Genomic DNA, 27,011 nt, shown 5'->3' with positions numbered 1-27,011 from the left:
AGAACCATCAGGGAAAACAGCGCCAAACACAAGCACTTTGTAGCAGCTGCATGGGAAGGAGGAGCATTAAACATTTATTAATATTGCCCATTTTCAGAAACCATTTGGCCAAGAGCCACCTGGCCTGACTCCTGGAACAGTGGCCCCAGCGCTGCCTGCTAGGAGGCTGGCTTCAGACCACACGAGCCTTCTAAGCGGAATCTCCGCTGAAGGCACAGGGCTCCGAGCAGCGTTAGCTCTATCCCCGTTAGGATCCGATGTTCTCTCCGTCCAGTAGTAACATACAAATTTTAATATCCTAACTTACTTCCAAGCTCTAGAAGATACTAAAATATTTTTTAAAGATTTTATTTATTTATTTGACAGAGAGAGAGAGGCATGAGCCAGGGGAGGGGCAGGAGGAGCGGGACAAGCAAATTCCCCACTGAGCAGGGAGTCCGACGCGGGGCTCGATCCCAGGACCCCAGGATCATGACCTGAACGAAGGCAGACACTTAACGATTGAGCCACCCAGGTGCCCCATACTAAAATATTTAGATTAAATACTCACATGGAATTATGAGGAAGTGAAAAGATTGCTTATTAGAAGAGAGAGAGAGAGAGCAATTCTGGCAAACTGCAAAAAAAAAAAAATAGATTATTTGAAAATTAAAAGCATCATTCTTGGTATGTATTAATATTTTAACATGGTTCCTTTTAGTTCCCTTTCTTTTAACTCCATCTGAAATTAGAAAAAAATAACCTTAAAAATTCTGGGCCTATAAAATTAACTAACTAACTAATTAATTAATTCTGGGCCTTTGTATTCATCCACCCATCCAATCCATAAAGCTCTCCTGCACAATTGCTGGTGCCTGGCAAGATGCTCACAGGTTGTGGATAAAAGGATGAAGACACTCTTTGTTATCAAAAGACTTGTAGTCCAGGACCAAAATCCCCTATGAGACATTTTTTCTCTTTTTCCATGTATGTTCCATAGGATATGTTCATTCCGGTTTTTTTAAATCTATGATCTTTAGTATACTTTGATTTTTTAAAGAGTTATATAGATAAAAACTTTTTTCTCCCAATTATAAGTATATTCTCTAGTCACTGTCTCTATTAGCTCACCTCCCGTTCAGCCATAAAGCCACTGAAATCTGATTTCTGCCTCCATGATCTCATATTGAAATTGTTCTTGCCAAATGACAAGGACATAGACAATTTCTACTCTTTAAATTAAATGACCTCTATGGCATTTGACATAGTAAATAACTTTCTCAGATTCTTCTTCCCTGGAGCCTATCTGACTCTTTGGTTTTCCAGTGCTCTCTCTGTGTCTTGTAATTTTTTTCTTGGGCTTCTCTTCTTTTGCCTCCTTTTCAAGGTCTCAATCGCCAATCTCTTATCTTATTCTAAGACCTCTTGATAAATTTTATGCACACCCATATCTTAATCCTGGTGGCTTCCGGACTTTCCTTTTCTGAGGTCTCTCCTCTTAATACCAGCCTCAAATTCCCATATTTAAAAAATATCTTCACTTAGATGTCCCATTAACATCTCCAGTGTAGCATAACTAAGCCCATGAGCATCTTTTCCCCACATACCTGATTCTCCTCTTTTCTTCCCCACCTAGGTGAAGGGTAGTCCCACCCATCCCAGTTACCCTTCTAGACAAATCTGGAAGTCGTCACTGACTTGTGCTTATGCACACACTCAGGCCCTCGGCAATGTATTTGTCAGCAAACCCAGTCTATTCTAGCTCTCTCTCTATTCAGGTCCCACCATATCCTTTATCAAAATCTTATTTCAGGCCTCCATAACTTCTCTCTTGGGTTATCTCAGCAACCTCTTTTGACCCCCTCCAGTCCAGAGCAATCCTTCTAAAACACAAATCTGACCTTACATCATTCTTATGTAAAATCAAAACTTCCAATTGCCTTTCCATCTTCTTCAACATAACATCCAATATCAACTCTTACTACTCTCTAGTAACACTTTTCATTATGATCATATTCTGAACTATTTGGGGTTCCCTGCAAAAGCCATGTTCTCCCATATTTCTGTGCCTTTATTCTAAATAGATAACATTCCCCCCCCTTTTTTTTTACCTGGCCAAAGCCTATATATCCATACCAAGCTTATTCATTCATGCAAACAGTTCAAAAGGAAGCCTTTGATGGCCCCTCCCCAAGCTGGGCTAGGATTTCTCCATGCTATGATGGTAATAACTTACAGCAGCAGCAAAAATAAAACAACATCTAATATTTACTGAGGGCAAACCAGTCACAGTGGTTCTCAAATCTAAATGTGTATAAGAATCACCTGGGAATGTTAAAATGATGGTCTCCAAAGCTCATTCCAATATGCAGATTCATCAGATTTGGGGCTGGGATCAGGAACCTACATTTTTAACAAAATACTCAAACTGATTCTGACACAGTTGATCTAGGAACCATATTTTGGAAAACACTGAACACTGAACTGTCTTCTCATCAGTTGACTCAATACATTGCGACCAAATTAATATTCATAAAGTAACTTTTATAATTTTAAAACAACAAGTACTTGGCACCAAACACAATTATGTGCTTCACACATACCTGTCAATTCTCTTAAGCTTGGTAAGGTTGGTATTATCTATAGATAAAGAAATAGAAGGTTGTGGAACTGAATTTGATCAAATTCACAGCTACAAATGATAGGATTTAAGTTTGGGCCTTGTTCCAGGATACCATATCTTCAATCATTCACTGATATATGAAAGCAATAACTAAAAGTTTCAGTGGTGTCCCCACGACACTCAACTGAATTAAATCCTTGACCTGGATTTGAAGGCCTTTAAGAGTCCTGCCTCTTGTGATGGTTAATTTTATGTGCCAACTTGACTGGGCTAAGAGATGCCCAGATAGCTGGTAAAACATTATTTCTGAGTGTGTCTGTGAAGGTATTTCCAGAAAAAATTAGCATTTCAGTTGGTGGACTGAGTAAAGCAGATGTTCCTCCCCCACGTGGGTGGGCATCGCCCAGTCCATTGTGGACCCAAAGAGAACAAAAAGGCAGAAGAAGAGGGAATTTACTCTCCTTTCTTGACCTGAGACATCTGTCTTCTCCATCAGCTTGAGCTTTCATACGGAATCACACCATCAGCTGCCCTCTCCCACTTTCTCACATCTTTGGACTCATCTGAATTACAGCACCAACTTTCCTGGTTAAACAACTAGAAGACAGCAGACTGTGGGGCTTCTTGGCCTCCTCTACTGCATGAGCTGATTCCCATAATAAATTTCCATATTCATATAAATTTATATCTATATATATAAACACACACACAGGCATAGTTCAGAGATATTACAGGTTCAATTCTAGACCATTGTAATAAAGTGAATAACACAATGTAAGTCAAATGAATTTTTTGGTTTCTCAGTGCATATAAAAGTTATGTTTACACTATCCTATAGTCTTTTAAGTGGACAATAGCATCATCTTAAAAAACAATGTACATACCTTAATTTAAAAATATTGCTAGGGGCGCCTGTGTGGCTCAGCCATTAAGCATCTGCCTTCGGCTCAGGTCATGATCACATCGTCCTGGGATCGAGCACCACATTGGGCTCCCTGCTCGGCGGGAAGCCTGCTTCTCCCTCTCCCACTCCCCCTGCTTGTGTTCCCTTTCTTGCTGTGTCTCTCTCTGTCAAATAAATAAATAAAAAATCTTTAAAAAAATATACTGCTAAAAAATGTTAACCATCATCTGAGTTTTCAGTGAATTGCAATCTTTTTGCTGGGGGAAAGTCTTGCCTTGATGTTGATGGCTGCTGATGACTGATCAGGGTGGTGATTCTGAAGGCTGGGGTGGTTGTGGCAATCTCTTAAAATAAGACAACAATGGAGTTTGCTGCATCGAGTGGCTCTTCCTATCATGAATGATTTCTCTGTAGCTTGCAATACTATTTGACAACACTTCACCCATAGTAGAACTTCTTTCAAAATGGGAATCAATCCTCTCAAACTCTGCTGTTCTTTTATCTACTAAGTTGATGTAAGATTCTAAATCCTCTGTGGTCATTTCAATAGGCATCTCCACCAGGAGCAGATTCCATCTCAAGAAACCACTTTCTTTGGTCATCCATGAGAAGCAACTCCTCATGCATTCAAGTTTGATCATGAGATTGCAGCAATGTGGTCCCATCTTCAGGTCCGACTTCTAATTCCAGTTTTCTTGCTCTTTCCACCACCTCTGCAGTGACTGCCCCCACTGATGTCTTGAACCCCTCCAAGTCCTGCGTGAGGGTGGGAACCAACCTCTCCCAAATTCCTGTGAATGTGGAGATGTTGACCTCTTCCAATTGTTTGTAATGGCATCCCATTTCCAGGAAGGATTCAATTGACTTTGCTCACATCCATCAGAGGAATCACTCTCTATGGCACCCATATAGCCTTATGAAATTTATTTTATTATTTTTATTATTTTATTATGAAATGCAGGATGGCTATTGTGTCAGCAGGCATGAAGACAACATTCATCTCACTGTACATCTTCATCAGAGCTCTTGGGTGAGGTGCATTGTCAACGAGCAGTAATATTTTGAAAGGAATCTTTTTTTTCTGAGCAATAGATCTCAATAGTGGGCTTAAAATATTCAGTAAACCATGTTGTAAGCGGATGTGCTGTCATCCAGGCTTCATCATTCCATTTATAGAGCATAGACAGAATAGATTGAGCATAATTCTTATGGGCCCTAGGGTTTGGGGAATGGTCGATGAGTTTGGCTTCAACTCAAAGTCACTGGCTGCGTTAGCTCCTAATGAGATAGACAGCCTGTCTTTTGAAGCTTTGAAGCCAGGCATTGACCTCTCCTGTCTTAGGCATGAGCGTCCTCGATGGCATTTTTTTCCAGTAGAAGGCTGTCCCGTCTACACTGAAAGCCTGTCGTGGAGTGTAGCCACCTGCATTGCTGTCGTAGCTGGACCTTCTGGAGAACTTGCTGCAGCTTCTCCACCAGCCCTCACAGCTTCACCTTGTGCTTTCTGTTGTGGAGCTGGCTTCTTTCCTTCAACCTCGTGAACCAACCTCTGCCGGCTTCAGACTTTCCTTCTGCGGCCTCCTCACCTCGCTCAGCCCTCACAGAATTACAGAGAGCTAGCTAGGGCCTTGCTCTGGATTAGGCTTCGGCTTACGGGAATGCTGGGACTGGTTTGCTCTCCTCTCCAGACCACTCGAACTTTCTCCACCTCAGCAGTAAGGCTGTTTCTCTTTCTTATCTCTCATGTGTTCACTGGAGCAGCACTTTTCATTTCCTGCAAGAACTTTTCCTAGGCATTCACAACTTGGCTTACTGTTTGGCACAAGAGGCCTCATTTTCAGCCTGCCATGGCTTTCAACTTGCCTTCCTCACTAAGCTTAATCATTTCTAGCTTTTGATCTAAAGTGAGAGGTGTGCAACTCTTCCTTTTACTTGAGCGCTTAGAGGCCACTGTAGGGTTACTAACTGGCCTGATTTCAATATTGTTGTGTCTCAGGCAACAGGGAGGCCCAAGGAGAGGGAAAGAGATGGAGGAAAGGCCAGCCAGTGGAGCAGTTAGATTTATAGGTTAACATTTATAGATTAAGGTTGCTGTCTTCTATGGGCATGTTACAAATTACAATAGTAACATCAACAATCACTGATCACAGATCACCGTAACAGTTATAATAATGAAAAAGTTTGAGACAATGCAAGAATTACCAAAACTTGACCCATAGACACAAAGTGAGCAAATGCTGTTGGTGCCAATAGAATTGCTTGACACAGGGGTTGCCACAAACCTTCAGTATAAAAAAACACAGTATCTGCAAAACAATAAAGCAAAGTGCACTAAAGTGAGGTATGCCTGTATGTCCTGTTGGTTCTGTGTCTCTGGAGAACCCTAACACTCACAGATTTTGGTACCAAGAGTGGTTCTAGAGGAACAGAATTTTAGGGATGAGTGTTCTGAATTGGTTCTTGGGTTTGGGGAATTGGCTTTCTAATTTGATTAGGTTTAAAGATGCTAACGAGTCTATTTCCAGTAGTGAAGAGAGCACTGATAGTCCATGGTATGAACCATCTATAGAAAGATGCAAAATAGCTGCATTAGATCTCCTGATTAACCAATTATAAGAAGTAAGACACTAAACGACTCTGTAGATGATACTTTAGAACATTTTTGGAAAACTAAGGCATACAACAACATTGGTTGGTTGATTCTAATGTCATTGGACAAAGTGCTGAAAGAAAAGTTGAGCTACTTAATCCCCACTGTACCCCCACATGAATGCCTTCTAATAATTTTCTGATGTTGATCAGAAAACTATGTGTAAACCATATATTTCTGATATGGAGTGAATTGTGCTGTACAACTGAAACAAATATAATACTCTATGTTAATTATATCTCAATAAAAACGAGTCATGTGATGTGTAAACCATATATTTCTGATGTTGATCAGAGATTTATTAGAAATAAATTACAGAAATTCCCTTTCCTGTTATATTTTATATCTCTTCTCTAATCCCTTCTCTAACTGCCACAGATATTCAGATCTTTCTTAAATAAAACTGGAAGATCTTAGAACTGTAAGAAGACCTAGTAAGCCTTGCCCTTTACATTCTGCAGAATGCAGTGAGGACAGTGAGACTCTGTGGGGAAGAGGCTTGCCTGGGGGCACAGTGGCAGAGCTAGGGTTAGCGCCTGCTTCTCCTGGCTCTTGGGTCAGTTCTTCTTCCACACACAAGACTGCCTCCCTTAATTTATCAAGAACACAGAAACACCTTGTTCTTAGTAAGAAGGAGCTTTATGGATTGATGAGGATGTTCTAAAGCTGGATTAAGTGAGGGTTGCACAACTCTATAAACTTATTCAAAATCATTGCACACTTAAGATGGTTGAATTTTAGAGTATGTAAATGATGCCTCAATAAAGCTGGTAAACAATCAAATCTTATCCTTAGGGAATGGAATTTGGTCAGAAGCAGGCTCTAGCACATGACAGCAGTAAATTGCAGTTACTGCCTATTACTGTTTCCTCCTCCAGCTGAGGTCCCCATCCCTCCTTTAGTATCAGCCTTCCTGCTTGCTGCTGCTAAAAGGTAAACTTCTCAAGGGCAGGGACTTATTATACTTTGTTCTCTTCTATATTCCCAGCTCCTAGAATAATCCTAGAGTAATCTCTGGTACATGGTAGACCTGTCAAATGTTTGCCAAATGGATGAATAAATGAAAAACAGGCAAACATCTATTTTCTTACTATGTACTCTTTCTACCACATAGAATTTGGCTTCTTCCTCCAGGGAGGGCTTGATAATCAGCCCAAAGTCTACAGATACTTAGGGGCTTGGGGGCAGAGCTGGGATCAGCCAGGCTCCAGAGTCTGTGCACTTAATCCCTGTTCTATACCGCCTTCCATAGCACTGAATAATGTTAGCTGCTCTTATCGCCAACTCTGCAAATAGCTAGTTTCCCTACATCCCAAAAGATAGCCAAATTGTATTGTTTTTCTTCATTTAAGAGAGGGATGTGTACACTTTTTCTCCAAAGAATAAGAAGGGTTTTGGAACAGCAGGAAGAGTGTTGATTTTGGAATCAGAAAGGTGAAGTGCGAATCCAGATCGCTAGCTGTCTGATAGTGGGCATATCACCTAACTGCTCCAAGCTGGTCCCTTCACAAAATGAGGAAAATGTCACCATCCTTGCAGGGTTACTGAGAGACTTTAATGAAACGATGTATCCAGCATCCTACCTCGCATGCACTAGACACTCAGCTAATGCCAAATGCCTGAAAGAAAAGAAATGGGGAAAAGCACTGAAGTGGGAAAAGCATCAAAATAAAGGATAGTGAGAAGGCAGCACAAGTGAGACAAAGTAGGAAGAATGGGCAGGAAGAAGCACTCAACACATTTACATAAATGTAAAACACACACAAATTTTAAGGACAAGAATGACACCCATTAAACACTCTGAATGGATGTTTTGGGGAGTGGAACATAAGTGAGGTGAAAGGGAAACAGCTCAAGACAGGGACCTGTGTGAGCTGCTGCTGTTATGTACTTGGCATCCAGACGCCCATGGTCCTACAGACTGCACTCTCATGTACACACACCTCCCTCATACTCACACATGGGCACAAAAAGAGGGAAGAAAGGCCAACTTCTTTGCCCACTCAATTTTTGTTCCCAATCTCCCTGATGTCTTGTTCCCTTATCTACCAACTGCTCAAGAAATCTACCTCCTGCTGGATCCAGTGAGCCTAAAATCCTCAACAAATTCCCTAGGCCCTCACCTGCCACAACTACTTAGCCACCAGACCCCTTTTCCCCTCCACACATGCCAAGATTGCTTGCCAAGGACTTGTTTCTTGACAATCTGTCCAATGTCAGCTTTTTCTAAAGATTACGTCATTAGATAAAGACTTCAGGATTGATACCTTCCTACAGAACCACCTTGTAGAAGAGCATACAGTTGGATCTGTTAAGAACAGAGAGAAGAAAAGCTAACATTTTCATCTGTCAAACTCTGGAAAATTAAACTGATGAACAGATCTGGATAAGTGAGACCCCACTGTTTAGATTTTTACTGCCCAATATGGTAGGCACATGTGGCTACTGAGCTTGTAAAATGTGGTGAGTACAAGTTGATATGTGCTGTAAATGTATATACCAGATTTGGAAGACTAGTACAAAATATATGTTAAATATCACATTTATAATTTTATATCAATTACTTGTTAAAATAATATTTTAGATGTATTGGGTTAAACAAAATATATCATTAAAATTAATTTCATCTGTTTCTTTTTACTTTTTTAAATGTGGATCCTAGAATATTTTAAAGTTACATATATGGCTTGCATTATATTTCAATAGAAGAGTATTTTTAAAATTTTTTAAAGATTTATTTGTTTATTTAAGAGAGAGAGTGTGAGCAGGGGGAGGGGCAGAGGAAGAGGGAGAGGAAGAGAATCTCAAGCAGACTCCACTGAGTGCAGAGCCCGACCTGTGGCTCCACGCAGGGCTCGATGCAAGGCCCACCTTGGAGCTTGATCCCCCAACCCTGAGATCATGACCTAAACCAAAATCAAGGGTCAGATACTTAACAAACTGAGCCAGGCACCCTTCTATAGAAGAGAATTAATCTGGACTTTCCTCACAACTGTTTCTCATTCATGACTTTACCACAAGAATACCCTCTAATAATAACATTGGATGATCTGGTAACTTAAATAGCAGCTTCTCACTCACCCAATTTCACACTCACATGTGCTATTCAACTTGTCTCCAACTTCAGGTTACTTTACAATATTCTGTGTTTGCTTTCAGATGGTTATGGAGTCTAGAATTTCTCATATATTTTACATGATCCTTTTAGCCATGTTTATTATTTTAATTTTCATATTTTTGATAACCATATCAAAACAAAAATTTAAGATGAGTTGAAGGATGATGGCTTAAGTTAATGCAGCTGAGAAATGTGCTTTTCTCTCTTCTTCCTTGTTGAGGTGTCAGCTTTTCATGGGGCTACTCTTTCTCTAGTTTTTCAACCTATACCAAGCCAACACCAGAGAATGGCTGGGCCAAAGCCAAAGACACCATAAGAAAAGAAAACTAGAGAGGAAAATGCCTTATGAACATTAATGCAAAAATCCTCAACAAAATACTAGCAAACTGGTTCAACAGCACATTAAAAAGATTATAGACCATGACCAAGTGGGATTTATTCTTGGAATGAAAAGATGGTTCAACATACAAAAATCAATCAATGCAATACACCGCATTAACAAAAAGGGAAGAAAACCACATGATCATCTCAATTGATGCAGAAAATTCACTTGACAAATTTCAATGCCCTTTCGTGATAAAAACACTGAACAAACTAGGAATAGAAGGAAATTTCCTCAATATTATGAAGGCCATATATGAAAAACCCATAGCCAACATCATACTCAATGGTGAAAGACAGAAAGCTTTTCTCCTATACAATACAAGGATACCTGTTTTCGCCATTTATATTCAACATAGTACTGGAAGTTCTAGCCAGAGCGATTAGGCAAGAAAAAGAAACAAAAGGTATCCAAATTGGAAAGAAAGAAGTAAAATTATCTCTGTTCACAGATGACATGATCTTATATGTATAAAACCCTAAAGATTCTACACACACAAAAAAAACTGTTAGAGCTAATAAATGAATGTAGCAAAGTTGCAAGATGAAAAACACAAAAATCAGTTGGGTTTCTATATGCTAGCAATGAACAGTCTAAAAAGGAAATTGAGAAAACAATTTCATTTGGGGCACCTGGGTGACTCAGTCGGTTAAGCGTCTGCCTTCAGTTCAGGTCATGATCCCAGGGTTCTGGGATCGAGCCCCACATCTGGCTCCCTGCTCAGCAGGGAGTCTGCTTCTCTCTCTGCCCCTCCCCCCACTCATTCTCTCTCTCTCCCTGTTAATAAATAAATAAAATCTTTAAAAAAAGAAAAGAAAACAATTCCATTCAAAATAGTATCAAAAAGAACAAAATACTTAGAAATAAACTTAAACCAAGGAGGTAAAAGACTTGTACATTGAAAACTATAAATGTCGCCGAAAGAAATTAAAGAAAACTCTCTTTGCAGATGATATGATACTTTATGTGGAAAACCCAGAAGTCTCCACCCCAAAACTGCTGGAACTAATACAGGAATTCAGTAAAGTGGCAGGATATAAAATAAATGCACAGAAATCAGTTGCATTTCTATACACCAACAACAAGACAGAAGAAAGAGAAATTAAGGAGTCGATCCCATTCACAATTGCACCCAAAACCATAAAATACCTAGGAATAAATCTCACCAAAGAGGCAAAGAATCTGTACTCAGAAAACTATAGAATACTCATGAAAGAAATTGAGGAAGACACAAAGAAATAGAAAAATATTTCATGCTCATGGATTGGAAGAACAAATATTGTGAAAATGTCTATGCTACCTAGAGCAATCTACACATTTAATGCAATCCCTATCAAAATACCATCAACTTTTTTCAAAGAAATTGAACAAATAACCCTAAAATTTGTATGGAACCAGAAAAGACCCGAATAGCCAGAGGAATGTTGAAAAAGAAAAGCAAAGCTGGTAGCATCACAATTCCAGACTTCCAGCTCTATTACAAAGCTGTCATCATCAAGACAGATGGTACCGGCACAAAAACAGACACATAGATCAGTGGAACAGAATAGAGAGCTCAGAAATGGACCCTCAACTCTATGGTTAAGTAATCTTCGACAAAGGAAGAAAGAATGTCCAGTGGAAAAAAGATAGTCTCTTCTATAAATGGTGTTGGGAAAATTGGACAGCCACATGCAGAAGAATGAAACTGGACCATTTCCTTACACCACACACAAAAACAGACCCAAAATGTATGCAAGACCTAAGTGTGAGGGAGGAATCCATCAAAATCCTTGAGAAGAACACAAGCAGCAACATCTTCGACCTCAGCTGCAGCAACTTCTTCCTAGAAACATTGCCAAAGGCAAGGGAAGCAAGGGTAAAAATGAACTATTGGGATTTCATCAAGATAAAAAGCTTTCGCACAGCAAAGGAAACAGTCAACAAACAGTCAACAAAACCAAAAGACAACCAACAGAATGGGGGAAGATATTTGCAAATGACATTTCAGAAAAAGGGCTAGTATCCAAAATCTATAAAAAACTTATTAAACTCAACACCCAAAGAACAAATAATCCAATCAAGAAATGGGCAGAAGACATGAACAGACATTTCTGCAAAGAAGACATCCAAATGACTAACAGACACATGAAAAAGTGCTCAACATCACTCTGCATCAGGGAAATACAAATCAAAACCTCAATGAGATACCACCTCACACCAGTCAGAATGGCTAAAATTAACAAGTCAGGAAATGACAGATGTTGGCGAGGATGCGGAGAAAGGGGAACCCTTTCTGTTTCTTTCCCACTGTTGGTGGGAATGCAAGCTGGTGCAGCCACTCTGGAAAACAGTATGGAAGTTCCTCAAAAAGTTGAAAATAGAGCTACCCTACGACCCAGCAATTGCACTACTGGGTATTTACTGCAAAGATAAAAACATATTGATTCGAAGGGGCACGGGCACCCCAATGTTTATAGTAGCAATGTCCACAATAGCCAAACTGTCTAAAGAGCCTAGATGTCCATCAACAGATGAACAGATAAAGAAGATGTGGTATATATATACAATGGAATATTATGCAGCCATCAACAAAATGAAATCTTGCCATTTGCAATGACGTGGATGGAACTAGCATGTATTATGCTAAGCGAAATAAGTCAATCAGAGAAAGACAAGAATCATATGATTCACTGATATGAGGACTTTGAGAAACAAGACAGAGGATCATAGGGGAAGGGAGGGAAAAATGAAACAAGACGAAACCAGAGAGGGAGACAAACCATAAGAGACTTTTAATCTCAGGAAACAAACTGAGGGTTGCTGGAGTGGAGGGGGGTGGGAGGGATGGGGTGGCTGGGTCATGGACATTGGAGAGGGTATGTGCAATGGTGAGCGCTGTGAATTGTGTAAGACTGATGAATCACAGTCTTGGGACTTCATCAAGATAAAAAGTGGACTTCATCAAGATAAAAATTTGTTTCAGGGATACAGGTAAGACCTGTATCCCTGAAACAAATAATACAATATATGTTAATAAAAAAGAAAATAATAGTAAAGCATATTCAACCTGGAAAAAAAAGAAATTAAAGAAAAAAATAAATGGAAAGACATCCCATGTTCATGGATCAGAAGATCTACTAATGTCAATACTAGCCAAAGGAATCTATTGGTTCAATAAAATGCCTATCCAAAATCCCACATTATTTTTTGCAGAAATAGAAAAGCACATCCAAAAATTCCCATGGAATTTCAAGGATCCTAATAACCAAACAACCTTGAAAAAAGAACCAAGTTAGAGGACTCACACTCTCTGATTTCAAAAATTACTCCAACACTACAATAATCAAAAGAGTGTTGTACTAGCATAAAGGCAAAATGTGGACTACTGGGATAAAATATAGAGCCCAGGAACAAAGAAATAAATCCTCACATATATGGTCACTAGATTTTCAATAAGAGTGCCAAGACTTCAATGGGGAAAGGACAGGTTTTTTTTTTCAACAAACAATGCTGGGAAAACTGGTTATCCACATGCAAAATAATGAAGTTGAACTCTTCTCTTACCATATACAAAAATTCACTCAAAATGGATCAAAATAAAAAATATGCTGAATGAACTATACCAGACACAACAGGACATAAATTGCATGATTATACTTACACGAGGTAACTAGAATAGTCAAATTTATAGAGACAGAAAGTAGAAGAATGGCTGCCAGAGGCACTGGGGAGTTATTGATTAATGCGTACAGTTTCTGTTTGGGATGATTAAAGAGTTCTTCAAATGGACAGGGGTGATGAATTTCACAACATTGTGAATGTACTTAATGCCACTGAATTGTACATTTAAAAACAACCGAAATGGTAAATTCAATGTTATGTATACTTTATCACAATAATAACATAAAAAGAAGAAATGGGGGATTCCTGGGTTCCCACAGGCTAACTGTAGCTACCTCTATTAGTTGGGTTCTACAGAGAAACAGAACCAATAGGATATACACAGAGAAAGAGATTTATTATGAGGAATTGGCTCACATGATTATGGAGGCTGAGAAGTCCCACAATCAACCATCTGCAAACTGGAGACCCAAGGAAAGCCAGTGATATAATTTAGTCCAAGCCTGAAGGCCTGAGAATCAGGGGGACCCAATGGTATAAACCCCAGTCCTAGGGCTGGAGAAGACCAGTGTCCTAGCTAAATCACTCAGGCAGTAGAAGAAGGTAAATTCTCTCTTCCTCCACATTTCATTCTACTCAGGCCTTCAGTGGATGGGAAGATGCCCACCCATGATGGGGAGGGCAACCTGCTTTACTGAGTCGACCAATTCAAATGCTAATCTCATCCAGAAACGCCAACACAGAACACCTAGAATAATGTTCAGCCAAATATCTGGGTATCCATGACCCAGTCACATTGACACATAAAACTAACCACCACAAGCCCACCCCCTTGTCAACTTGGCACCCATACAAATCTCCTTAAACCATACTTAATCTCCAAATAAATAACTGGATCATAATTATGTCTAACATGATACAACTCTCCTGCATACAACTGAAAAAGCACTAACCCCCTTGATTTCTGCTATTGGACACTGATTCAGAGCATATACAGCCTTCTGGAGAACCTTGTCCCAGCCTGCAAGGTATTGCTACCTGGCTGGCACTGCAACTGAATCTTCAAAGGGCCATTCCTTTGTTCTGTCAAACCAGCTGTTTCAGGATGGTAGGGAACATGACAAGACCAGTGAGCATCAGCTTTCCTGTTTATACAGATCAAGTAAGAATTTAGTAGGTTTCCTATCTATTTGACTTCTAGAAACACCGTTATCAATAGCCAATGCCATAGGTCTTTATGAGCCAGACTATTCTGATTGCTGTTTTGAGTCTGCTGTCCATTCAAGTAACAATATCCACCTTGCCTTTGGCTGTTGAATGCAGCCACTTGACCCCTGCCACCCTTAGATACAATTACTTCCATTAGAACTTCCACATATTCATCCGTGTAACTGTAAAGATCAACAGGGAGGACTAATTAAGTCCCTCTTGGCACTCACTTGCGGCATGACTAAGAGAATTTTATAGATTTCAATTTAAATGTGACTGGGGAAGTAAAGATCTGAGACCAGCAGCGTTGGTTCCAGTTTCCACAGTCCACACCAAAAGTGGAGAGTCAGATGGAAAATGAACAAGAGAGAGTGCAATGAGGTTTCGGTGGTGATGGGACAGTTAACACCAACTACAGTTCTTTTCCATAGACAGAGAATCCCTCTCTAAGTGAAGAAATATTGACAGCATATCTGAAACTATAGAGTCAAAAAGAAGGGGCTTAGAACGTATGTTGTGGTGATCTTAGGACGATGTTACCTCTCAGGGAAAGAAAGCATTTTGAAAGGTGGAGATACTGGGAAAGAAGAAGACAACTAAAGATAAGCCTTCTACTGAGACAACATAATATAAATAGATCAGAGGACAGACAACAAAGGCACATTTACTGAAGAAACTGTACATCACTACAGCAACAGAAGAGGAAGTTCTTGAACTAAGAAACCTAGTAAGACATGCTAATTCTTCCATTCTTCTTCATTGGGTCACCTGCTACAACTGTTCCAAGAAAATTCTACACAAATACTTATGAAAACAAAAAACAAGCATCCATGTGAAGTTATTATAAGAGGAAAACAAAGATGAGAATTAAAACTTTTCAGTAGATGAAACCCCAAAGAGAAAGGCTACAAGTAAAGGCAAACTGCATTAAAACATGCATTAAAATATAATTTTAAAAAGTGCTGATAAGATAAACAACTACTAATCACAAATTCAAAATCTCAGAATAGAAATGGACAAAAAGATGTGAAACAAGTATTAACGAACTTGAAAAAGAAACTGAAGCAAAAGAAAACAATTCCAGAAAGAAAGATTAAATTTTAAGTTTCCAAAAGGAAAATATGAATAACTAAAACCACAAAAGCAGCATAGAGGAAAGAAATAAAAAAAAGCAAAAAATTAAACAGAAATGAACAAAAATGGTAAAAAGAGAAACTGACAGATACAGAAAACTAAAAAGATCCAACATTTAGGAAATTTGACTGAAGAAGTAAAATAAAACAATAAAACTAATATTTAAAAGATGATTCAAGAAAACTTTGCTGAAATAGAAGACCTGAATCTCTATGTTGAGCTGGGCCCTAGTGTACCTGGAAAAACTGACCTAGAGGAGGTAACTACAAGACATAAGTTTATAAAATGACTTGACTTTAATAAAAAGAAAAAAAATAAACGCACTGGACCTCCAGGGAAAGGACCAAGTCACTTATAAAGAAAATAAATCTGGCTGACATCAGACTTCTCAACAGTAAGTAAAGTAAGCAACATTTTCAAGAAACTCCAGGAAAGTGTGAGCAAAGGATTTTATATCCAGCCATGCTACTCTTAAAGAATTTGAAACACAAGAACTACAGAAAGATTGTACTGGCAAGCCCTTTTGAAGACTCTTCTAGGGGATGAGCTCCACTGGGGAAACTTTGGCAAAAGACTGGTGTTGAGCATCTAAGATATTTAGTGAAAAATTCTAGAGCACAACAAAACTGAGGATAAGAGTGGAAGGATATTTTGGTAATGTTATATGCTCTGACAAAGTGGAAATAAAACATAGCCGAACAAGGTTGGAGAAGTGAGAGAGAAAGGCAAGAGTAGAATCAACTCTTTGATTGACACGTAAGTAACAGATGAGAGCCAAGGATTATTAAATATAGAGGACAATCAAAAATCAGAAACCTAAGTAAGGTAAAAAATGAACTAGATGCATCATATAAAGTATCACTAAAAAGGCAACCACTTGAATACAAGTCCAAATATGTAATTACTAAAAGAAATGTTTAAAAATGTTTTTAAAAAGACTACATAGTAAAAAGATACAGTAAATGTAGAAAGTTGCAGTAAATGTACACACAACAAAGTAATAAATTATGGCAATGCTAACACCAAAGATGAGTCCATGTTAATATAAATAAATGAATTGAAAATATGATGATAAAAAGGATTGTTTACATAGGCTCAAAGTACCTTTCCACAAAATACTAATAATATAATTAGTTTTAAAGAGAAAAAGTAATTTTACATTGAAGAAACCTGGGACATACAACCTGTAAAATTTTTATTTATTTATATAGAGAGAAAGGGGAGCAGAGGGAGATAATTTTTTTAAAGATTTTATTTATTTATTTATTTATTTATTTATTTATTTATTTATTTAGAGAGTGAGAGCAAGCAGGGGAGGGCAAAGGGAGAGGGAGAGAGAGAGAATCTGAAGTAGACTCCACACCCAGAATGAAGCCTAATGTGGGGCTTGATCTCAAAACCCTGAGATTATGACCTGAGCCGAAACCAAGAGTCAGAGCCTCAGTGACTGAGCCACTCAGATGCCCTGGGACATACCACTTTAATCAAGGTATCATAATGAAGATCACCGGTGGCAGAATAAACTGATTTCACCTGATAGTACAAATTAACTCATCATGAAATTCAAGGAAACACTGAGAAACTGTTCCTGATTAAAGAAGCTAAAGAGACTGGAGAACCAAATTCAACAAGTGGATTCAACAGCTGGATTGTCTTTTCAGATAGGGGACAGCTGGAAAATTTGAACGGGGGTCTGAGGATTATAGAGTGGTTATGTTAACTTTCTGGTTTTGATGGCTGCATTGTGGTTATATAAAAATGTCTTTGTAGGGAAAATACACTAAATGCCTAAAGGAGATAGGACAACATGTCAGCATCTTACTATCAAAGCGGCTCAGGAAAAAAGTTCCTTCTGTACTTGCAACTTTTCTGAATAGTTGAGATTGTCTCAAAATAAATAACAAAAATAATAAGAACACCCTGAGAAAGAAAAGTGACAAGGCAGGATTAGCTTTACCATATAGCCTTGATAAATACAGCTGTATGGCTTTGGTACATGAATAGACACATGAATGCTAACGAAGAGAATCTAGAAGTACATAGACGTAATGTCTCAAATCACTGACAAGATGAATTTACTAATAAATGACTGAAACAACCAGATAACCATTTGGGAAAAGATAAATTTGGATCCATATTTGTTTTTATATACCAGAACAAACTCCAAATCAATCAGAGTCAAATGGGACAAGAAAAAACAAACAAACAAAAAAAAAAACAACCCTGTAAGTAAGTACTAAAAGAACATGGGTGAATTCTTTTATAGCCTAGAATTAGAAAGTCTAACTATAACTCAAAACAAGAAGCAATGTAAGATTAATAGAATTCCACCGCCAAAATATAAAAGTCCCTTGCATGGCAAAAAGCACCAGAAGCAAATGACAAACAAGGAGACTATATTTGGCACATTATATCATAGAGAGTTGGTCTCCCTAAAATATAAAAAGCTCTTAAGTAAAGACAAAATAGAACCTGTTCAGAAAAAAAAAAAAATGGGCAAAAGACATGAACACACAATTCACAGAGAAGTGCAAATGGTCTTAAATATATGAAAAAGAAAAAAAATATATTGATGCTTTATCCATCAACCTACAGTATCTTTACCAGACCTTCCTAACACACACACACACACACACACACACACACACACACACACACACACACTTTGAACAATTTGGGTAAAATGGCATGTCTGAAATCTGTTTTCATATATGCCAACAACAAAAAACGGTAAAGTATCAATCACATGTGATTAGCAAAGTGTTATTAATAATTGATTCTAGAGGATACAAGGAGGTTCATTATATTACTCCTATTTTTTAACTTTTGGGCATTTGCATGATAAAAAGTTAAAAAAATAGGAAGGACTTGAATTAACTAGTTTAATAAACTCTATACAATGAAGTATGATGCAGCCATAAACAAGCAATGAGCAAGCTCTATTTGTAATGATAGAAGTAATCACGAAGATTCAGTTAAGTAAAAAAAAAAAAAGCAAGATATAGAATAGTATATGTAGTATGTATTCTTTGTTCAAGAAAAAAGGGAATAAATATATATACGTATATACATAGTATAAGTATGCATATATATTTACAAAGAGAAACACTGGAAGGGTAAGAGAAACCAGTAAAAGCGGCTACCTATGGTGGGGAGGATGGAAGAGTCGTGGAAAAAAAACAAGGTGGAAGGGAAGGTAATGAAAGCAAGACTTCTGCATATACCTTTTAATATAAATTTGAATTTTGAACTATGTTTTGCCTATTTAAAAATCCACTAAATCAAAAAGAAAATTAGCAAATCCTAAATTTGAAAACAAAATATCTGTTGTATTTCAAATTAGTACAGACATACCTTGTTTTATTGCACTTCATAGATACTTTTTATTTTTTACAAATTGAAGGTTTGTGGCAACCCTACACCAAGTAAGTCTACTGGCACCATTTATCCAACAGCATTTGTTCACTTCATATCTCTGTGTTGCATTTTGGTAATTCTTGCAATGTTTCAAACTTTTTCATTATTATTATATTTGTTATGGTGAGCTGTGATCAGTAATTATGACTCACTGAAGCTCAGATGATGGTGAGCATTTTTTAGCAAAAAAGTATTATTAAGGTATGTACATTGTTTTTTTGGCATAATTCTATTGCACACTTAATATACTATAATATAGTGTAAAAATAACTTTTATAAGCACTGGAAACCAGAAAATTCATTTGACTCACTTTATTGAGATATTCACTCCATTGCAGTGGTCCGGAATCAAACCCCAGTATCTCTGAGGTATGCCTATAATGCATACAGAGAAATTATTTCAAGTGACTCCTGAATATAGTATTTTGTACATCCTTGGTAGGATGCAAAGAAATCTTATATTTTACTCAGTATTCCTATTAGTAGTAGTACTAATTATAATTTTGAAACTATATTTTGAATATTGTAGTATAAAGCAAAAAATGTCAATTTGCACATGCCATTAGAAACTAAGATTTTTATTTTTTATGTATTTTTTAGAGGGGGAGGAGGGGCAGAGGGAGAGGGAAAGAGAATCTTAAGCAGATTCCATGCCCAGCAGAGTCCAACATGGGGCTCAATCTCACAACCCTGTGATCATGACCTGAGCTGAAATGAAGAGTCGGGACACTTAACCGCCTGAGCCACGCAGGCACTGCAAGAAACCAAAATTTTTAGTATAAGGGAAATAGAGATACACATCAAAGAAGAAAACACTGTGGTAATAATAACTTGGTTAATATTGTTTAAACTCATTATTTTTAAAAATACATTTTCTAGTTCTGTCCATTGAAAGGACCTGGAAGCAATAATGGTCCAGTAGCAATGAGCACATCTTATGTCCAGAGTTTGGTTTTAAATATCATTCCCCACTAACAGGAACAAGAAATGGCTGATTCCAAAACTGGAGTAAAGAAAGCACAAGATGAGCCTGGGACATCTGCTCATGTTAGAAACTGAAAATGTGCTCAAAACTAACTGGTACACGAAAAGGATATGAAAGGACCTTGGAGCTCTTCTGGACAGACTTAGAACAGTTTGAACAAAAAGAGCATTTACTGTAATTGATTATAAAAATACACGTCCCTACAGAGAGAAAACTAGTGTTTGGAGGTGACCATTACAACTCCTTATTCTGAAAACTAGTGATTAAAGGGGAAGATTTAAACTTTTATCACGCCTTTTTTTAGAGGAATTTCCCGATTTGATGAATGAAATCACTTGAGATTTTTTTTTTAAAGATTTTATTTAATTGACAGAGAGAGAGAGCACAAGTAGGCAGAGTGGCAGGCAGATGGAGAGGGAGAAACAGGCTCTCCACTGAGCAGGAAGCCGGAAGTGGGGCTCGATCCCAAGACCCCAGGATCATGACCTGAGCTGAAGGCAGCTGCTTAACGACAGCAACCCAGGTGCCCCTGAAAGCACTTCTTTAAAGAATACCACCAAATAAATGTAAATCTAAAGGCAAATTGGAAAATTGCCATTTTGGAACACCGAATGAAATAACTGATTCAGGCAATTATCATCAATGCGCAGGTTGTTAGGGAATGGGATATTCATTTTGATGTCAAAATAACACCTGGCTGAGCATTTGCTAAGTGCAAAGGAGAGAAACCAACTTAAAGGAGACCTCTCCTTTATAAGGAGAGATCAACCAAGTGATCAAACTTATCAAAATAGTGGAACAGCCTGATATTATACCCTCCTGAGTAATTCAATATGAAGTGCAAAGCATCTTTCCTAAAATGCTTGATCTGAATCTCATTTAATGCCTACTTTATAGGAGGTACAGCAGATAGAGGAACAAGTTAAACTACACCATGAGGAAACAACTGGGCAAATGCAGGAAGTGGTAAGATACTCTATATCTGGTCTGGTTCAAGACATCAGTGCAAAGGAAGGTGAGGGGACTGTTCAAAAGGAGACTAAAGAGCTAAAAGCAAATGCCATGCATGAACCTTAACTGGGTAGGAGTGCAAAAATAAGGAAAAGCCCATGTGGAGTCAATGAAAGACTGAATTTAGACAAAATCAGAGGATAATTAGCTTCTTGGATGTGCTAATGGTTTCATGGTTCAGGATGAACTAGGTTATGCTACAGTAACAAAGAACCTAAACTCTCAGTGGCCTAAAACAAAGGTTTCTCCCCCCCTGTTGTGTAGCAGAGTAATTGTGCATTTCCTTTCAGAACAAGAGAGATGCTTACTGATTGGGGTAGGTGGTTTAGAGTGTGATACTCCTATCATTCTGCAACAGAAGCTCCAAAATATTAAATGCACACTTCTGAAATTTGCTTTCAGTTACACATTCCACTACTTTACAAAAGTTGCTGTGCAAAAGGATATTTTCCTTGCTTAGAAATAACTAAAGCAACACTAATAGTGTTCATAAAAATGGCAGAAATCAGTGTTTTATTTTCTGAGAAGTACCATAGTATATATCCTGTTCTTCAGATGTTCAATGATTTTAGATTACAGTTGGTCTTTTTCTAGAGACAGATTTCTAAAGCTTACAGATATGTATTTTTAAAAATAGGTTCTACATTTTAACTTAACCAAAACATGTTAATGCCATTTGGATTACTGCATGGAAAAGCCAACAAAATAGCTAAAACTTGGCCAAAGAAAATGGATCGATATCACTGACAAAAGTCTGCAACTGCTCTCAATAGTTTTATAAATGAACAGAATTTCATACACCTTAGAATGCCAACTGAAAATTTTTCAGTACTCTCAAGCTGACCTGAAGAAAAAAAAAAAAAAAAGAGGTCAGAAAAGGCTATTCAAATGGCCCAAATGCAGAACACTGGCAATACTGAACGCTGGTGAGGATGTGGAGCAACAGGCACTCTCATTCACTGCTGGTGGGAAATGGTGCAGCTACTTTGGAAGACAGTTTGGCAGTTTCTTATGAAATTAAACATGCTCTTACTATATACAACCCAGTAATTACACTCCTTGGTATATTCTCAAAGGAGCTGAAAACTGTCCACACAAAAACCTGTACACGGATGTTTAAAGCCAACTTTATTCACAATTGCTGTGACTTGGAAGCAAGCCAGGTGTCTTCAATAGGTGAATGAATAAACTTGGTACATCCAGACAATGGAATATTATTCAGTGTTAAAAAAGAAATGAGCCATCAAGACATGAAAACACATAGAAGACCCTGAAATGCACTTAAGTGAAAGACGTCAATCTGAAAGGCCACACACTGTATGATCCCTATGTGACACTCTAGAAATGGTAAAACTATGGAGACAACAGAAAGATCAGTGGTTGCCAGGGGTTGGGGGGATAGGGAGGGATTGATAGGCAGAGCATAGTGGATTGTTTGCACCATGAAAAATACCCTATATGGTCATTATACATTTGTCCAAAACCCACAGAATATACACCACCAAGAATGAACCCTAAGGCAAACTATGGACTTGGGGTGATTATGATGTGTCAGTGCAGGTTTATCAATTGTAACAAATGTACTACTCTGGTGGAGTATATAAGAAATTTCTGGACCTTTCTTTCAATTTTGCTGTGAACCTAAAACTTCTCTTAAAAAAAGTCTTTTAAAAAAGGGGGGGGGGCGGCTCCTGATACGACCCCCCTGCCCTGCTACTCTACCAAATAAAGAGAACTTAAAGAAAAAAAAAGGACTTCCCTCCATCTTGATTCGGTCAGGATTCCCTGAGCTACTTCTGGCCCGGCTAATCTCTCAGAACACGCCCATACAAACTCTCTCCCGCAAGTCATTTTCATCGTCCTCTTTATCCCTAGGTCTGCCTTTGGTGAGACATTTCACACCGTAGACACTCACTGGACACTGCCTTCCACCAAAATTAGTGACATTATCAACTATATTTGCTGAACCTTTTAGCCCACTATGCCTATTTTAAATATTTTGGAAATTATTTTTATATGTAAGTTATAATTTATCAACATCAACCTTTTGGAAAATGACTTGCTCAAACCTTATAGTGTTATCATCAGTATAATGTGCAGGTCCATTTGCCTAAGTGAGGAAAGAAAAAACCAATCACAACTTGATCCCATTTGTTTTTTTCCAAAAGAAAAACATCCAAAGTAAAATATGAACATTTAATTTCCTTTAAATAATATGTAATAATTTACATGCTATACATTCCCAAACACACTGAAATTTTGTAAGACATATACACAATCTGCTTTTTGCCAACATATACCCTGTAGGTCACTTAAGATGTTAACTGATTTCTCAGTCCATGTGTGAGCACATAAACACACATATATATGCCTGAAGTTGAAGATAATAATAAACCAAAAAAACATTTGAATATAAGAAGTCTGCCATGGAAGATTCCAAAACCATAATCGGTAACTGGAACCAAGGAAAAAGGCACAAAAGTTTCCCTTTGTGGTCACAAAGATTAAGTTTTCTGTCCCAGTGCTTAAGTATGGAAATAGGCTTGGCTAAATCACAAACTATATTTAATAGTACATTTCTGTTACTGTTTAAAAAGCAGTATTTTTCTTATTACATAATGCATTACACAAAAGCATTGGAAAAATAAACAGGATTAGATAAGTTCTCATACAATAAAGCTTTTTTTCCATTTGAAAAAGATATTTATGCTCAAAACTAATATAATAGATATAAGTACAGTAAAGAGAAGCATTAGGGATCCTATCCAGGTTTCCTATTACCCCTGAATCATACCTCTTGTCAGTCATGTTACTTAAACCTTCAATTTTAAAGCCAGCTGGGTAATACCATCAATTGCATGTGAATTGTTTTTTTTTTTTTTTGTCATGTAAAGATATGTTAGTAGCACACAGAACAGTTAATATAACATGGCAAAATGAAACTTTTCCTAGCATTTAAGTTGTTCCTGCTAAACATTAACTTTGTACTAGGCTATCCTTAATTTTCCTTTTTTATTCCTATGTTAATGGAGAAGAAAAAATGTTCCACATAGAAATGGCTGCTTTAAAATTCATGCAACCAAGCAAAATCTAAACTATCTGTACTTCCTTTTTTTTAACCCCAAAGTTTGGGGGAAACTGAAAGCCTGTTCTAGGAAGAGCAACTCATTGAGAGAGAAAACAGTATGTGTGTGTACACATACACATTCTTCGTTGTTTCTAAGAACAGTTTTAGAGCCTTAGCTTTTTAAAGTTACACAGTTATCCAAGGAATAAAGCCAACCACAAAGTAAGAATCAAAAGAATGCAGTAATCCATACATAAAAGACAGTCAAATAAGTTTACACATATTCAAGAAGTCAATAATCTAAGTTGTAAATAATGTCATCAAATGTAGCACTGTACAAACTGTAATCAGGATAAAACCTTCAGTTTCATTAATTTTGAATATGGATGTGGGAGCAGCTGACCATGAACTTAACACTGTACGTGCACATCTGTTTATACAGGACTGTTGTAGCATGCAGGCCCTGCAGTGATGATGGTGCAATTCTTTACAAATAAAAACAAGGCTGACCCAAAGAAAAAAAACCAAAGAACCCAAAAACCTGCTCCTGGCTATGAAACTTAAGAATAAGTTGCAATTTTAAGGCTTTCTTAAAATATTTTTCATGGCACTTCAACATTAAACATCACTAATAGGCAAAATATGTAAATATCCATAGTTACAGAGTTATATAATCAAAAGTACATGCCATGTCAATTATTAAGGGAGAACTTTGTCGAGTTTTGTTTCCTGGCAATTAAGTTATAGTTAAGGAAGGTTATTCAGAATTGTTTGGCTGTAATTAACATATAAATCATACAGAAATGTCAATTCACTAGTATACAGTACAAACTGTGTTTTGAATAAATCTGCCAACACCACTCGTTTCTTAAAGAACTTAAAGTCATTCCCTGCTGGAAATGCAATTAAACGGACTTACTTCTCTCACAAGAGCAGTTATTATCCTTTCTTCAACTATTAAACTCTAAGATCATTATTTGACAAATTCCTTTTGGTCATGCGCACATCATTCTCACAAGAATCCAATTCTTGCACTACAGTCAGTCCAGAAAATACTCTACGGATCTAACAGGTCATTCTGGCCACACCATACTCTAAGCTGACCACACCAGGTTCCGACTTGGAGAATTCTTCAGCGTATTCACTGTAACGATTATCTGCTGGGTTGCTGCCCTCTATAGTTCGAAGAGCATGATTCACAGGCAACAGAGTTTGCTCCTTAAAACACAAGGAAGTTTTGAGGGTAGGTGATTCAGGATGAACTGAATGTAACAATTCCTTGGTGAGAATTCCATCTGTTTGCCTATTTTTACGTTGCTTAATTTTCTAGAACAAATCCAAATTTGAAAAAAATTACTAATTACACACACTACATGTTCAATACAGGTTAGATGAAAGAAAAAACCAGGGTGCCTGGGTGGCTCAGTTGGTTAAGCGACTGCCTTCGGCTCAGGTCATGATCCTGGATTCCCGGGACCGAGTCCTGCATCGGGCTCCCTGCTCAGCGGGGAGTCTGCTTCTCCCTCTGACCCTCTTCCCTCTCGTGCTATCTCTCATTCTCTCTCTCTCAAATAAATAAGTAAAATCTTTAAAAAAAAAGGAAAGAAAAAAACCATCCTTTTGTAAATGTCCTCTTTATGAATATACAAAGATCTCAAAAAATTAATAAAATCGGGCGCCTGGGCGGCTCAGTCATTAAGCGTCTGCCTTCGGCTCAGGTCATGATCCCAGGGTCCTGGGATCGAGTCCCACATCAGGCTCCCTGCTCAGCAGGAGACCTGCTTCTTCCTCTCCCACTCCCCCTGCTTGTGTTCCTGCTCTCGCTGTGTCTCTCTCTGTCAAATAAATAAAATCTTTAAAAAAAAATTAATAAAATCTAGTGCAGAAGAGTAAGACATGGTTGAGAATCCTAATTGTTTAAAACTTTTACAGTGGAAAATGGTTATTATGCTTGACTGTAAAAGATCAAGCCTTCATATTTGAAAGGGCATAGATTACTTGGGAAGTATAAAAGGTAAACATTTTATAATAAAAGAAATGTGTATGAGACGTCACCCTGAATCATAATTGTATAATATAACAAACGCACACTTATTTACCTAAACAACTTTCTTACATGGTTTCCCTACAATGATTTGTTAGGTGAACATAACCAGCTTTAGAACACAACAGAATTTTTTTATATTTTTAATTTTTTTTAAGATTTATTTATATATTTTTGAGAGAGAGAGAGCAGGAGAACAGGGGAGGGAACAGAGGAAGAGGGAAAGAGAGAATCTCAAGCAGACTCCCAGTTTTGGCTTGCTTGATCTCACGACCCTGAGATCATTACCTGAACTGAAACCAAGAGTTGGACACTCAACCGAGCCACCCCCAGGTGTCCCAACAGGATTTTTTTCCCAAACAGAACATAAGATTTTAAAAGTATTCTGTGACAGAGTGTCATGCTCTCTAATCCCCGGACTGATCTCTGGCCACTCTGCTGATATTTACCTATGTCTTGGATTTGCCTCTCTCCTTACACATCCTCCTATCGTTACCTCCGTATCTGAGAGATGACTAAGGAACAGTCCTGCTTGAGAGGCAGACACGACAGTCGGAGTTATACCAACTGTCTAGGATTTTTAAAGTATGGACTCACCGATCCTTTTTGCTTATATGTGATGACAGAGAAAAGATTACAAGAAAGTCTTATGGTCGAGAGAGACTTCTTAAACAAGATACAAAAGAAGGCATAAAACATAAAGAGTGCAATTGACTGCATTAAAATTCAAAACATCTATACAAAACATACCATAAATAAAATGAAAAAGACGAGAACACAGAATAAACAAAGCCACTTGTGATAGATAGATAGATAGATAGATAGATAGATATCTAACAAAGAACTAATGTCTGGTGTATAAAGAATCTTACAGATCAATAAGGA

General features: G+C 37.8%; 1 protein-coding gene across 3 annotated transcripts in view; it reads right to left on the bottom strand.

The window, feature by feature from the left end:
* Positions 1-23,197: 23,197 nt before the first annotated feature.
* The window catches only part of MTMR6 (myotubularin related protein 6), a 34,457-nt gene continuing 30,643 nt past the window's right edge, over positions 23,198-27,011 (bottom strand). For all 3 annotated transcript variants that reach the window (XM_073894772.1, XM_025875176.2, XM_073894771.1), the window contains one exon: positions 23,198-25,408. In XM_073894772.1, coding sequence (XP_073750873.1) covers positions 25,279-25,408 — 130 coding nt within the window. In that variant the 3' untranslated portion in view covers positions 23,198-25,278. The remainder of the gene's footprint in view (positions 25,409-27,011) is intronic.

The sequence above is a fragment of the Callorhinus ursinus genome, unplaced genomic scaffold (genome assembly GCF_003265705.2).
Source record: "Callorhinus ursinus isolate GAN/ISIS: 27379988/994484 unplaced genomic scaffold, GSC_fseal_2.0 scaffold7, whole genome shotgun sequence".
NCBI classification, from domain to species: domain Eukaryota; kingdom Metazoa; phylum Chordata; class Mammalia; order Carnivora; family Otariidae; genus Callorhinus; species Callorhinus ursinus.
The sequence above is the reverse complement of the archived record's forward strand: the minus strand, read 5'-3'. Positions and strand labels throughout refer to the sequence as shown.